The 15,643-nt window shown below is 39.2% G+C and overlaps 1 protein-coding gene across 1 annotated transcript in view; it reads right to left on the reverse strand.

The window, feature by feature from the left end:
- Nucleotides 1-15,643, reverse strand: part of LOC113127348 (interleukin-1 receptor accessory protein-like 1) — a 176,056-nt gene that overhangs the window by 89,032 nt on the left and 71,381 nt on the right. The window contains exons 3-4 of the mRNA XM_026301821.1: nt 13,163-13,349; nt 11,471-11,624 (exon numbers count right to left, since the gene is read on the reverse strand). Of these exons, the coding sequence (XP_026157606.1) occupies nt 11,471-11,624; nt 13,163-13,349 (341 nt within the window). The remainder of the gene's footprint in view (nt 1-11,470; nt 11,625-13,162; nt 13,350-15,643) is intronic.

The following is a 15,643-nucleotide window of genomic DNA, read 5'->3' on the forward strand; positions in this document are numbered from 1 at the left end:
GTAGTGGTGCAAATGCATGTGGTCCATAATTCATTTACACCACAAATGCAGAGAAGCACATTGTGATGCCACCATAGGGGGCACTTAGTCCTAATGACATGTCTGTCCCTGTATGTATTGTAAGCAATAGTTCATTCAAATTACAATCTAATTTAGACATGCTCCAGATCTGTCATGGAGAGAGCGGAGATGTATTAAATCTAGCCCAATAAGCCCACAAACCCACACCAGCTGAATATAAATTAAGCATATCTGAAGTAGACCAGTCACTCCTCATTGAGTATATGGGGGCGGCTTCTCTTCCCGACACACACACTCCTCCTCTCTCATGCTCTCCTTCATATCTCTGCATGTGGCAAACACATTTCGCCCACAGATGCAGCTGACCAGCCACCTCTTTCCCCCTCGTGGACCTGAGCCGCCCGCCCACACACATTCCACATCAAAGCTAATTTCCAGACTTGCTAAGATGCTCAAGCAGTATGTGAGTGGGGTCTTGGCTCTACTGACCTGTGTGATGAGGCTGACTGCTGTGCACAGTCGACAGTGACAATGACATAGGCAATCAGCAGAGTGTCATTTGTGTGTATGTGTGTGTTTCCATTTGTGCCCAAAAAAAAAAAAAAAAAAAAAAAGCAGAGGACAAATAGAACAAAAACGAAACAGATTGACAGAGAGTAAACAGGGTCTGCAGAAATTTGCTCACAGCAAAGAACATTCAAGTCTCTAATAATAAAAATTTGCACCTCTGCAAGCTACAGACATCCTCTGTTAGGAGTCACCTGAACGCAACTCGATGGGAAACTATCTCACCTGTGGATCACACATGACTGAAAAATAGCAGCAAGCTAAATCCACCATTTTTATTAATCAGGTTTTCTTCAGAGTCTGTATAAGGAAATAAAAACCAGATGCACAAGGAAAGATCTTTCTGTCACAGTTCTTGTGTTGCAACCATCAACTATGTGAGGCTAATAAACAGAATTCATCTCAGCTGAAGATTTCCTTCCTTTCTGCTTGACAGGTCACTACGGGGATAAATGGTCCTATAGAGTGTATGGCTTGTATGTACTACACTGTACTGTCATAAACCTGACACCTAAATGCACACTGAAAGGCACAAATCATTCTTTAATTACAACTTGTGTGGCTCACTTCAACCACTTCAATATTTTCTTCGGTGATAGTTCCTGAGCAGGCAGAAACATGGTTCTGAACCGTCACCCCCATCACCCACCACACCCAGAATTCTCTTCTCAAATCTCTAATTGAGAATGTGTCTTTATTTTCTTCAGACACGTTCTGCTATCTCATAAATAAAGAGCCTTGCAATGTTGCAAATACGCCCCGAGTCACTGTTGTGCCCCCACCTCCCTCCTTTTAAACTTCAGCATAAGCCTGCTTTAGTGCCATTAAAATAACTTGTCATGACATTGTAGCCTGGGAGCAGTGCAATCAATTTCCATTACATCAAGGCTCAACTGGGCATCACCACTGAACTAAGGGCTGGTAAGCAATCTCTCTGACCGAGGGTGGTTTGTGTGGTGGCGTGTCTGTGTGTGTGTGTGTGTGTGTGTGTCTGTGTGTGTGTGTGTGTAGTGTGAGGGTGTGTGTGAGGGTGTGTGTGTGTGTGTGTGTGTGTGCGTGTGTGTCAGTGTGTGAAGGTATGAGACTGGGGGAGTAGGGAGCCAGGGGGTTTACTTGACTTCACTATCACAAGCTTCCACAAGCTCCGTGCCTTACCAGACGGGGGACTGAAAATAAAAATACTCTTTTAATTCTCTATTCAAAAAGAACAATTTTCCCTCTGAAAATATTTTGGTCACATTCCAAATTAGGAAACAGGCCTAATTTTCCACCATAACATCATGTGAAATTATCGCCAGCTGAACAATTTAGTCTCGTCTCGGTGCAGTGAGTCTTTCCCTGAAGTGATTTAGAATTCACCTTTTGTAAAAGACCAATCTGCAACTAATTAACATCAGAGTAATTTATGCCACAAAATTGATTTTTGCTCACTATAAATTATGTAAGAGTCCCGTCCATGTTCTTATCTCTCTGGTGCAATCAGTGGATTGACGCGTGGCTTAGGTGTCCTTGATGGGGCATTTCTACCAACTGTCAGAGATAGGGGAGGCAAAAGGAGAGGGAGAAAATCTTCAAGATTCCAGACATATGTGCTTGTGGCCTTGAGAGGAGCCATAAATCCTGTCACTTAAAGTCAAGCGTCGACATTTTAAACCCATTATAAAAGTCAGGGGAAACACCTTCTCAACATTTTACTACAAACAGAGATGCTTAAAAAGCAGATGAAATTTTGGTTTTTCCACACCTCTTACTCTGATCCTTTGCTCCATACCAGTGTTGTGTGGAATTACATTAACACTAGTTTAGCATTGATTTTCACGTGTTAAGAGACACTAAGTGAGTGCTAATTGGTGGAGAGAAGACATTAATTATGTAACGTGTCATCTTAATTAGCAATCCCAGATGCACGATGTGTCAGAGGAGCATTTGTAAGTACAGTTTGCTAATTGATAGATATTTGACAAGATGGATGACAGCAGCCTGCTGCAAAGGTGACAGCCAGGCTGGGGATCTTAACTAATGTAGAACAGTGCAGAGCATGGTGGATGAATTATTTCAAAGAGGAAGAAGTTGAGGCTAAAAAAACACTATTTGCTTTTATTCATCTATAATGTTAGAAGAGTAGAATAAATATAAAACTGCAGAGGAAAAGTGGTGCTGAGATGGAAATAATTTTACCTTACAACTTATCTTTTCTACAGTTCGAGTTCAGCTGCCTGAGAAAATATTATTCATCAAAAGCATCAATTAACCTGTCGAACTCTGAGGACCATGTCAAAAAGCTGTCCATGGTTAGTAATTAGGAGCCCTTTTCATGCAGGGGGATAATTGTCATAGCCCAATCAATGTTCTGCAATAGCAGCACAGGCACCTGACCATCTGACATTTTTGCATTGTTCCAAACAGCATCACTGTCATTCAGAAGCAGAGTCATGGCAACTGGGCTTCCAGTTTTTAGGTCGAAACATTTCACCATCCAAGTGGCTCTTTCAGTCTGAAGCGAAGTTGGAGAAATTCAATTTTTATCCTCCAAGTTGGTCTCACTCCACCCCTAGCCGACGTGGGCTGCTTAGGTGGACGACTATGTAAATGAGGTGAGAGCTGTTAGACCAACACTCCTGAGTTGGTTTCACTTCACCATTCACGTCACCCGGTGCCACCTCGTCAGACCAGAGGACACTGATTGAAGTCATTTCACCTTGTGGAAACCTGGCCAAGTCAAACTAATTCCTGGAGCTCTTCCTCCGCTTAGTTCACGGAGCTCAGATCTTCCAGGCCGAGTCAAAACAAAAAGCGCCCTTAAACATGTTGTCACTCATCTGTCGACATTTCATTAACACAAACAATGTCAACACTGCAGATGACCTCAGGATATAGAGAAATACAAATGTCATTTTTCCTCATCTCTGCATCTATGAACGTTTTCCCCACAATCACACCATAATGTTAATCCTCCTTATAGCCTGCAAGTCAAGCCCATATTTGATTTCAGTAAAGATTACACCCTGTACTGATATACAGTAACCAAGTAACCACTGCAGCCTGAGAACTCTGTGCTCTGGAGATGCTTCCTGCTCAGATATTTTCTCTTCTGTTGCGCCCACTCCCTCCCTTGCTGTAAGCTCTGCAATCACATCCCCCGTGTGCTGCTCCTTTGATGGCGCCAGCAGGTGGAAACCCACCAGGATGCTGAGTGTGTACACACACTGATGCTGGACTGATCAGAGCACACGGTTGAACTGACTTGTTGAGTTGGGGAGTAAAGGAAGGGGAATGCTTAACAAACAGCCTGTCAAACTACAGGGTATAAGGGCATCACTGAGAACAAGGGGGTTATGGCAAACAGCTGGACACCGAAGTACAGCACTGACTGGGGGACACGTTTCCATGTACTGTAGACAATATACAGTTTAAAGTGCGGGCATTCTTATTAACAATAACCAAATTTAATGGAAATGTCAGGGTGTTCTGCTTTGCACCGTTTCTGTAAACTGATTTTTATTTATTTACACTTGTGCCTGATATGTCAATCTAACTGGAATAATAAAAATATAAGCTACTCTAACTATAAAAATGAAACAGTTCTAAGAACTGGCAAAAAAAAAGGAACAGCTATAAATGAATCCGCAATGAAAATATAATTAAACCCAAATAATTATTAAAAAAAATATTGTTATAAAATATGAATATTCTGTGTTTACCTTCACAAAAAAAGACAAAATGTTAATAATTCAGCATGGGAAAAGCAACATTTCACTGATCATCTTCAAAGCAATTTTCTTGGACTGATGTGCAAATTAAACCTGCACAAGAAAAAAAAACATAAATCACAAAAGCAAGCTCTGAATTTCCCTGTTGAGGGACTAATAAACATTCCTCTTGTCATATCTTGTCTCAGATAGCGAAGGCAGCTGATTTTCCACCATAAATCAAACCAAGTTATGGCAAAACCTCAAATTAAATTCTGAAATGTGGTATGTAAAATGTGGTGGAAGTCCTTCAATGGACAAGTAACTGTAGCTGGTCAAAGACTTCAAGACAAAAATCATTCTTGGGCTTTGCTCAGTGTAAGTCTCCGCACTCACTTTTCAAGCTCTCACTATTTTTACATTATTCTTAGAAGCCTGTTTTTACAAGGTAGGACTCCCCTGTTAAAGTCTCTCTAGAGAAGCTTCTACCTGACCTTTATGCCTCTGTCTGAGTAGAGGCCAACAATGGTTTACTAAAAGGAACATATCTGAGACAGCTTGGAACATCCACTCGCACTGAAGAGAAACAATAAATGTCCTTGGTCCCAATATAAAAACTAATTTTAGTTTTTCTCTGGTTCAGTGTGGAAAAACTGATGAGTTTCAGCATATTGAAGCCTCCATTTGCACCACCATCATACTTATATACTTCTTATTTGTTTTATTCTGCATTAATCTCCCTTATACTCACAATAGTCACAAGGTTTTAACTCACTTTAGAGCTGCAGTAATTATTTTTTCTAAAAAGGGCCAGCACAGTAGACAGACACTTATCAGGTAATTAATTTATGCAATAATGACTTAACACCAATTGATCAACATGCCATCCATCATGCTTCAAGAGCCCTTTACTCAGTCTAAGTGCATGGCTACTCTCCTCCTTGCAGGAAATCTGTATGGTGATAGTATGCATCAGCCTAATGTTCCTTTTTCTATTCAAAATCATATATTATATGTATTTTGGAATGTGTGATCTCAGCTCCAATCTTGAATACCTACAGTAGCTTTACAGGAGCTTTAAAATCCCTCTTGCTGTCTTAATTAGCAGATGGACTTTGGTCAGTTGTCACATGCCATAAACATGTCACTTTTGTAATAATTGTAATCACATGTAAAAGGGAAACTGTGACTACATGTGATTGGTAAAAACAGAGATGCAGATGAAAGTATGAAAAACTAAGTATAGATAATTTTGTCACACATACTGATCCCAAGTGCAAGAAGGAACTTCCAAGCTGTAAGAATTACATCATGTGTTTACTTTAAACCTACCATGTTTTTCCATCATCAAGCCCTAGTCAACAATAAATATTAAAAAACACAGCTAGAGACCTAACTGCACTAAAAATCCTAAATGTTACCACAAACCCTTTCAATATAAGACTGAATAAAGACTATTTAAATTAAAAATGGATCAAATGACAATATGACCACAGGTAAATCACTTGACATTGCACTTTTCCCTGGACTTATTTGTGTATACAACCAGCACCTTTACAACAACTTCACAATAAGCCTCCTGATGATTACAAATGCAGTGAGTACCCAGTCATCCACTGGCAAACTCTACGGTTATAGCCATGAAGAACAGTTATTTTTGTGCTGATTACTTAGGAAATGTACTAATCAAAATGCTTTAAAGAAAGCCAAGTAATTATAACAGCTTTGACACCCACACTTAATGTGGGTCTGCCCATTCAATATGCTATAGTAAGTACAATGCAAGCTTCACTGTCTGGCAGGCATGCACTCTTAAACAAAGACATATTGTGTCATTGAATCCTTCTCTCCTCCCTCCTTTTTTCAGTCATGCTATTGAATGTATCATCAAAACAGATATTAACAAGCCTGGTCCAAGTGCCCAGAAGATTAAAAAATACTGCATTAACCAAAAATGTTTGAGTGAGAATCCATTAAATTTCCACCATGATATAATGAGAACTGCACACATCAATGTCAGTCAGTGCCATTGCTTCACAACACTGTGGGAGTGTGAAGCCCATAATGTCATCCCAGTTGTAAAATTATAATAAACCAAACACTGGACTCCAGCAGATGCATATTATACAGAACAACTCCACAGATAAAATTCCGACTTCAAGACCAACCTAAAAAAATGACATTTAACTTTTTTGGACTTTCGGGACTCACAAAACGCACCACTGGGCACAGCAGGAGACAGCGAATTCAAATCAGAGCAGACTTGCATAATAATGAAAAGCTTAAGTATGTCCTCTAATAAAGTGACAAAATATCAATGGTAATGATATAAAGAAGATGCAAAGTTTTAATAACCTCATCAGGCACCTGCTGATTACAGGGTGTGTTAAATTCACAAGAAAAGAATTAATTTTTGAATCCACTCGTTGCATTGTCTTCTCTCCTCAAACAGCACCGTGGTCAAACAAATTATCTGCCATCAATTAAAGAAGCAATTATAATCCAACCTCCTTCATCTGCTAATAAATTAAATCAGGGATGGGAAAGAAAATTAGTAATTACCACCAAATATTTTTGCTGGAAGTTCTACTTTGCAGAATAGAAGTGTAACACAAATAGTAGTGTTGTACTCAGCTGAAGAAGAAGAAGAAGTTTTTAAAGTAAAGTAACTTAAAGTAACTTATTTCATTTGTTAAGATTATTTATACTCAGCGTTGGTGTTCTTGTGCCACAATCTGTATCTCTCACCGTCATGACCACAACAAATACCACATTTACTTTTACTCAGCAAAACTGAAGTCATTTAAGCTGCTTCTGGACTGAAGTATAGACAATCAATATGTTTCAGCTATAACAGCATCCATCATGGTGACAGGATTGCATATATTATAGTTGATGACATCTAAGATATGCCAGTTCAGGATGGAAAAAACAATTATTCCAATATTGAAAGAAAAGCAAACAAAGGTTTACCCTAAAGCCTCTGATTTCAAACTTGAGAAATCAGAAAAACATCAGAACTTGAGAAAATAAGTTCAATAAGCTGAAGACATTACTACATTGAACTGTTTAGTCTCACAGGCATTACAGTCAGTGTTGCTTTTACATTCCTCAGTGCAAAGAGTGTGAGACAAGGTTTGTGTGACAGACAGAAAATACTAAATAAGCAAATATAATTTGTAGCATAAGAAAATAATCTCTGGCCTGTCATACTGGGCCTTTGAGAGTCTTGCAAAGTTACAAAGTTACCACTGCAGTAATATTAAGTTAAAGTAATGGGCTTTTAGTAGTTGTTGATATGAACAGGCTTCTTCTTTACATATAATTTATATTCTAAACTGGTACTTCACTCCTGTGTTGTTTACATTCCCAGACAAAAGGCTCTAGTTTACAATTGCACAGTAACAATGACATATCAAGGGACTGTTCACATCATTTACTGCACTGCACTGAGCTGAAGAGGCAAAATAGTTCCTTCGATTTCCAAATATGGAAAATGTGAGCATCAGTCATAGTTGCTGTGCAATACTGTTCAATAGCAAGCAAAACAGTGAAATAGCATAGTGATATCTAGCAGGAAACTACTGTTCACTCCAGAGAAATTGGTTTTGAATGTGCCAGATTGAAGGTAGTGTTGCAATAAAAATTGCTTTAAGCCACAAAACTACCTAGTGTCAGATCTGTCCGGTCAAAACACTCATGCTTAGAGGATATGGAAAAAATGTGCATCAGTCACTTTAAAGGGAAAGAGAAATGTAGAAACATTTTATATTGCGAGATATTTCCATGACTGTTTCCAATTGTTTGGGGTGTTTTGTTATTTACATGCTCCCACTGCAAAACACACCCTTTCCCTTCATCATCCAAACACACCTCATTGCGTGCTGATTCAAAATAAACAAAGCAGGTCAACAGCATTGGTCCCAGCTCATTAGCTACACTGACAGTCTATTTTACACTCCAAAGTTGCTGCTCCCCTGTATATCTATTTCATCATCATTCCTTTATTCTGCTGTGCTGCTTAAATCAGATAGGCCTCTTACAAAGAACTCATAAAACCCAATTTTTTTTAAATGAAAGCTGTTTGCCATCACCCACTGATTTTAGCACTGCTCACTGTAATCAAATGGATTTTGACCTTTTGTCCCATAGCACAGCTTTGAAAAAGCCTGTAGGCTGTTGATAAAAAGGGGAATGACAAGGGCTTTGATTGGGAATTGGAGTTATCTGTGGGATGCTAATGATAGTATTGCATTAAGGTTCATGTATTCTTTTTCCAGATAAAAAATATGCAGATAGAAAGGTCAGGTCTAAACCGCATATCTCTATGTTGAATACCGTACTTAAAGGGGAATTAAATCTAACACAATGTGTCGCTGTTATCACATCACAGGTGCCACTTTTGTTTTCTTTTCTGGGGAGGAAATCCTGGATATAGACTGCAACCCTCTTCAGCAGGAAGCACTAAAGGCAAGTTTTAGATGGTGCCAGCAATGCTGTTAATTATGACTGGTCAAGCAGTTGTGTTGTCAACACTAGTCACTATCTGTACCGACTATGACAACCAATACTTTGATGTCTCTACAGTAATTCCAGAGAAGAGCAAGTTAAGAGTGATCTGGGGTCGGCAGGTTCAGTTTGGCAACAACTGGGAAACACCGCTGATCCAAAACGAGCAGGGGAAAGTTTGAAAGATGAACCAACATTATAAAAACTAAGGGCTCACAAAGGCTAGTAAAGCATGATGGAAAGCTAAGGAATAATTTGATGAGCTGGAAAGTGTTTTGGGCCACCAAACAGCCTGTGTCATCCCACACAGTGCCTGCTGGGATATAAACTATATGTTCCTGTATGAAGGAAAATAAAGAACACTATTATCCCCAGTGCTAACAATGTCTGTCCACAGCTAATTAACTTATTTGCTTAACAAACAGCAGAGACAAATTACACTGTTTAAGTTTTTCACATATTCCAATTGTGTAATACACAGTGGACACACAAGGATGAACCTTGTACCAAAGCCAAGCAAAGTTTAAAGTTATGGAAGCCCTTGGTTATGGGCTGTAAAGTGTCCATATCAGCTCTAACAGATACAGTATGTGGTGATCCCTGTGTAATCTACCCCCCAAACCCCCAAAACACACACATTTTTTAGCCGTATTCTGCTATTGTGTTGTTCATTTTCACATTTCTTCTCACTGACCTCCTAGATGAGTCCATAATGTGGATAAATGGCTGACAATATCCCAAACAACTGAACCCTAGAATCCTTGTTATCATGATTGATTGTGAAATTTACAAACCTGGGTGTTTTGCACACACAAGTAATGAACATTAAAACTAATGTGGAACACTGATTCATTAAAGAACCAAAATATAGCAAAATTAGTGATATGTATTTATTATTTATGGGTTTAGGACTGAAAATTGATCCAAACCTGTTCATGTTAAGTGACACAGGAGCACAGGAGTTTTTTCTAAGACCAAAATCATCTTTCTTATAAGACCTGATGTGTTTCAGCAGAAATAAAAAGAGTTCAAAAGAACTGGGTAGTTAGTATGATCACCACAGCCACAATGGCTGCACAAAAAAAGACAAGACATATAGTAAAAAAAAAAAAGAATCTTTTTCAATCGAAAGACAGAAATTAAAAAAATAAATCTGAAACTCAGAGGTAAACAATTCTGCCTGAAAGCCAAGCAGCCAAGCCAAAAGCAAAATGAATATTGGCATTGCTTTCAAAAGATAAAAAGCACACCAAGTACGTACAACATGTATTACACTTTGCTGCCTTGAGGTAAAATTGCATTTGTAATTCATAACAGTCAATTTTGGGTGAAACCCTTTATTTAAATCTCTACACTGTGAACAGTACATATAAGTATGTCAATAAACTACTGTACCACTATGTACTCTACTACTACTGTGGAATTAGTCCTACGAATCAATGCACTGTGAAATCATGTACCACTTTACGAGCAAACTTTAGAGTAAATTATAGAACTGAGTGAAAAAACTCTACCAGAAAAATGAAATCACTTCATTTTCTATCACACATACTGACAACTTTATCTTAAATCAAACCATCAAATAAACATGAAGTATAACCATTTGTCTATGGCTTTTTATACTCCTTAAGGGTTGTAAAGGCTGGACCATATCCCAGCAGCAAGATGCAGGGTACATATCTAGACTAACTGCCAGTCTATCATTTAAACAGAGCGCATTCACACGTAAAAGCAGACTGGCTGTGGGAGAAAAACCCACACGGACGCATCTTTAAGAGTATATTTCTATCTAAAGGACCACAAATGCCACTTCTACTGCCCACTCATTAATCATTTTTTACACCGGTTTTCAAATGCTGAATGTCTCCAAAGTAGATAGGGAGATTAAGACTATTCCCCCAGGATCACAATTTCAGGCTGGTGAGAAAATGATTTATAACCTCACTCTGCCTTCACTAGAGTCTGTCTTTGTCTGTTTAAAGGGACTATAAAATGTAATCAGGTAGCAGTTAACAGCAAACACTTTGTCTGACCCACACTGCGTAATGGCAGTTGCACTGAAACCGAACAGTTCCTCTATGCATCCGAGACCTCCTTACTTCTCTCTGTTTTATTTCGGTCTGCGTCATCCTGCATTTGCTCATATCCTTGCAGAAGTGAGGAACCATGGGAAAGGTGAGCTCAGCCAAATGTGTCACATAGAGGAGAAGCTGCTGCTTCGTGAAATTACATTTTCACATCACTCAGGTAAACTACCAGAACTACTTCCAATCAGATAAGCTAAAAAAAACCAAACAGAAGCATATATAATTAAGTTGTAAATTTGGGGTTGTCTGACAGTGTCAGGGATAAGCAATCTGTCAAACACTTTAGGTTCAGGCTTAAATATTTCAACAGTCTTAAGAAAAAGTGCTGAAGCGGCTGTGTGAATTCCACTACTTAGCAATTAAAGTAGCCTAGAAGTAAAAGACAGCACTGCTATTGACTGTGACACTTCAGCAAAAGGTGCAACAATCAGCTTTCAAAGGCTTAATTTTTCAACAGCAACCTAAAGCGTTGGCATTTTTTGCCAGATCACAGTGTAATGAAACAATCTTCAGAAGACCTGAGGCCAATATTTAAACATCTAAAACAAATACACACTGACAATTCTGCCTTCCAAAACTTTAATAGTGCTTCTTTACCTGTGACAGACAGCTCAGTAGTCCTCCGCACCACAAAGTTCCCAAACTGCAATTCACAGGTGTAATTCCCAATGTCATCTTCCCGTACTTCCTTGATGGACAGCGTGTCCCTCCTCCTTTCTATGGTTTGTCTCCAGTGCTTTGGCCTGCACTCCTTTATTCAAAAGAAAGAAAGAAAGAAAAAAAAAAAACACCGTAAGGATAACGTGTATGGGTTTAAAGCAAATACACTGCGGCAGTTGTACTTTGAGCTTTCAGTTGTAACAACAGATTGAAATCAGCAGGAAACACGTTTTGTTCTAATCATTAGCAACAGAAAAAAGACATGAGGCTTTATATTTAAGCATACTGAATGAAGAAAGGCTAAATCCATAGACCACACTAGCTGTCTACATCTTTATAGAACATGGCGGAGAGGCATCAGATCAATAAGCAAGCTCTCACTAAATTATGCAAACTTTATTTGGTCTATTGCACATGCCCTAATATTGTTTTACCACAACTTGTGGGACTGAATGGTGGTGCATTTATCATCAGCTATGCTGAGTGCTCACTGTGGATTCATGGCAAGATCACCGCTATTCGCCTGCAAATATAGTTACGATGCTTAATTTCCATGTGCAGTGTACTTCAAACAGAAAAGGTTAAGTCATGAGCTTGGTGGAGCTCTAGCTTTAGTCTGTAGGTCTTGACCCCATCTTTACCCAATTTAAACTTCATCTTGGAGCCAGATTCAATGTGTGACACCGGCTGAGGTTTTGATAAAAGGACCAATGGTCAGAGACACCAGGATAATTGTAAATTCTTTTTGTACTGTAGTGTTTTTTAAATACTTTAAATATATTGTGACCACTACAGGTACAGTATAAAACTTGCAAATCACACAGATTATTATGTTGTCCACATGGATAAAGGGGGTGTTTTCTCCCATGCTTGATCACAATTTTATGGAAGAAATGATCAAAACCACATTTCTACCAGTGTAAAAAGAATCCAGGGGACACTGTGTAACAGCGTTAGGTTTAAATTGATTGAGGACTCTTCCCACGACAAACTAATTTATAGTTGGTGAGTATAACATAAGGATGGACTTCAAGAAACAGCCAAGGTCTTTTAGATTTTGGGTCACATAACACTAGAGGCAAATGAAACTGGGGCACGGTGGGTTTGGTTTCAAACTGTGGTCCAAGACATGCCTCCTAGAATTCAATCAGCCCTCAGTGACAAAGTGAGAGCCAATAACTGGAGGGTGTGAAGCCCACAGTCATTATGTGGTCTTTTAATTTGATTCAGTGGAAAAACGAAAAAGCAATGTGGCTACCTAATCCAGAACTCTTTCCTGTTTGATGAACTGGCCACTGAGCTTCAACTAACAGCTCCGTTAAACCCTCCTGTCGAACACAGAAGATCTGGCTATAGGTCAATTACGCTTGGACGACAGAATCCTCAATGAGTAGGCAGGAAAGGTTTAAGTTTCGTAACACAGGAAACACAAGCGGTAAATCTATTTAGATATATATATATGTATATACACACGCACACACGTTTTATACTTTTAGTGTCAATTGTCAGAGATGAAATGGTATTTAAAGCTATTTAGATCAGAATACAACTGAATACAGGCTATTCAGCTATTATTGGTGTATTTATATTACTGTATTTGTGAAATAACACAAAAAAGTTGCATTTTACCTTGTACCACACAATCTCAGGCTCCACTCCCGGCTGCACATAGTCCTCTATGCCTGGACAGATGATGTCTTTACTTTTGCTTAGTTCTGCCTTTTCAAAGAACCTCATTTTAGAGTTGTAGCACAGGTCTGTGTCGTTCTCCGCCACTGTGAGAGACATGGACACCTTCATGCAGTATGTGGAGTTCCTGTAGAAATATGAAGTGTAGGAATTAGTCTGAGAAATAAACGAGTTTAAATACTGAGGTCTTGTCAGATCCAACAAACTAAAGATAGAAGCAGTCCATCTCTGGCATCACAGAAATTAAAAAGTACATGTCAAAATCTTAACAACGTTCAATCCTCAGATTCATAAGATGCTGCAGAGGGAGACAGAAACCTTCTGTTGGAAAGTTACTATGTTCACAACTTGTCTTATTTTTTAAGGCAAAACTTTGCTGAATAATCTCTAGTATGACCCTTAATCTGCACAATTACACATTCTTAAATGTTTTCTAATCCATTCAAATATGAAAACCAGCAAAGCATGACACTACCTCTCTAAAATACTGAAAGTGTGGGTGTGGGTGTGTGTGTTTGAGAGGCAGGGGCACCTGTGGTAATATGGAGCAACAAGCTCTGAATGTCAACAGCACTTGATTGGAAGATGTATTGAGCCTTTTGTTTTCAGTTAAGCAGATACAGTACGAACTAGCAGAAAATCACTTGCTCTAATGGATGTACTGCAACGGCTCAGGTCATATGCATTAGGAAGAGAATGAATAATACAAGGGGATACATAACATTCAAGATTATGTGTAATATTTGGAGACTTTATCTTCGTCTGGACCACAGACATTGATGAACATTTATGCACAGTGGAGTAAACATTTTATTTAAATGTATTGCAGGCTATCTTCAGTGATTTGTGTTGCCCCTCTCTTGGGAAGCCTATCTTTACTACTAAACCATTCTGAAATCCTGATCAGATCTAGTCCTGCACTGCAGAGTGATGGTCCACAACCACGTAAGAGGAAAAGATACAGCTGCTAAGCATTTATAGCTACCCTGTGTGGGTCATTAATGGCACAATGATTTTGAGATTGGATCTGATGCTTGAGTAATTCTGAACAGAACACAGGGATCAATGAATACATTGATTCACTGTGAATGTTGTGCAATTTGAAGGAGAGAACAGAAGCAAAGGTCCTCGATGATCATTGAATTCAATAAGAGCACCTTTTCTATTCTCAAACTTGCTAATAAGACTGTCACAACTGACAAGTCCTCCAGCCTGACTGCAAATCCCTTCTGGTTAAAAGACCAAACAAATTGCCAATGTTTAGGAAAATCTCATAACTAATTTCCCAATGAAAGCTGGTTACACAAATTGAGCTGAACCAGCAAACAATTACAAACATGTTAAATCCTTCCATAATTGTGCAGCATTAGCTGCCTCGTGGATTAGTACACACACTGGTCTTTGCTACAGTGTCAGCAAATAATCCCTCGCCCTTTGAATTGGCCAGTGCCATGCACTCCATTTACAGTAAGTGTGCTTTTTTCATGAAGCCTGGATGCAAATATGACATGATGTGGAGATTATACCAGACAACTTCTACCAGATGGACACCTGTGCAAATGAGATCCCACGGGTGCGCTCTCTTCCCTGTTAAATATTCTGGGCAGCACTGATAAACTCGCCTGCTGGAAGAGAGAGAAAGAACTGTGTCATCTGCTCTGCATGTGTGATCGATGGTGTGGGCCAACACTCTGTCCTACGATGTCTTTCCAACATTTCACATCTATCATGATGTCTTTTGAGCCTGAAATGCCAGGTGATGTTCTCACTAATCACTCAGCAGGTATAATATTCATAAAGACTATCTAAATAACAGTATAACTTTATACTATGTACTGAGCATGCAATGCAAGTGGAACTCTGAGTACTGCAGATACAGTGATAACAGGCAAAGTGATACCACTGCAATAATGGGTGAGAGTGTCTGTCAAATGTGTCAAACTGAAGGGGATATGCAATGTCATTGCAATGATAGATAGCATCCTGCATACATCAACCCAGAAAAGTGTCAGACTGACAGCTACGGTATATGGCTGGAGGGCAGGCAGAGGACTTGAGTTGCAATACATGGAAAATGCACTGAAATTATGTGCAATGGTCAGTCAGGAGTTAAGCACCCTGCTCAAAGGATTATGATTGGCACACTGTGGGAAAAGTACCACTGTCTTTCACTATACTGTAAGATCCATCCATCTGTAGGCTATAATGCTTATGCTACAGAGGGTCATAGGAGGTTGGATCCAATTCTGTCTGACATTGGGTAAGAGGAGGGGTACAACCTGGACAGGGCGCTACTCTGTCACAGTGCAACATAGAGTCACGCCGCCATTCAAACCTACAGGTGATTTAAAGTCACAAATCATTGTGACCCTCTGTGTCTTTGGGCGTACAGGAATAGGCAGAAAGTCCAAAGTGATGAGC

This window comes from Mastacembelus armatus, chromosome 2 (genome assembly GCF_900324485.2).
Source record: "Mastacembelus armatus chromosome 2, fMasArm1.2, whole genome shotgun sequence".
Classification (NCBI taxonomy): Eukaryota; Metazoa; Chordata; class Actinopteri; order Synbranchiformes; family Mastacembelidae; genus Mastacembelus; species Mastacembelus armatus.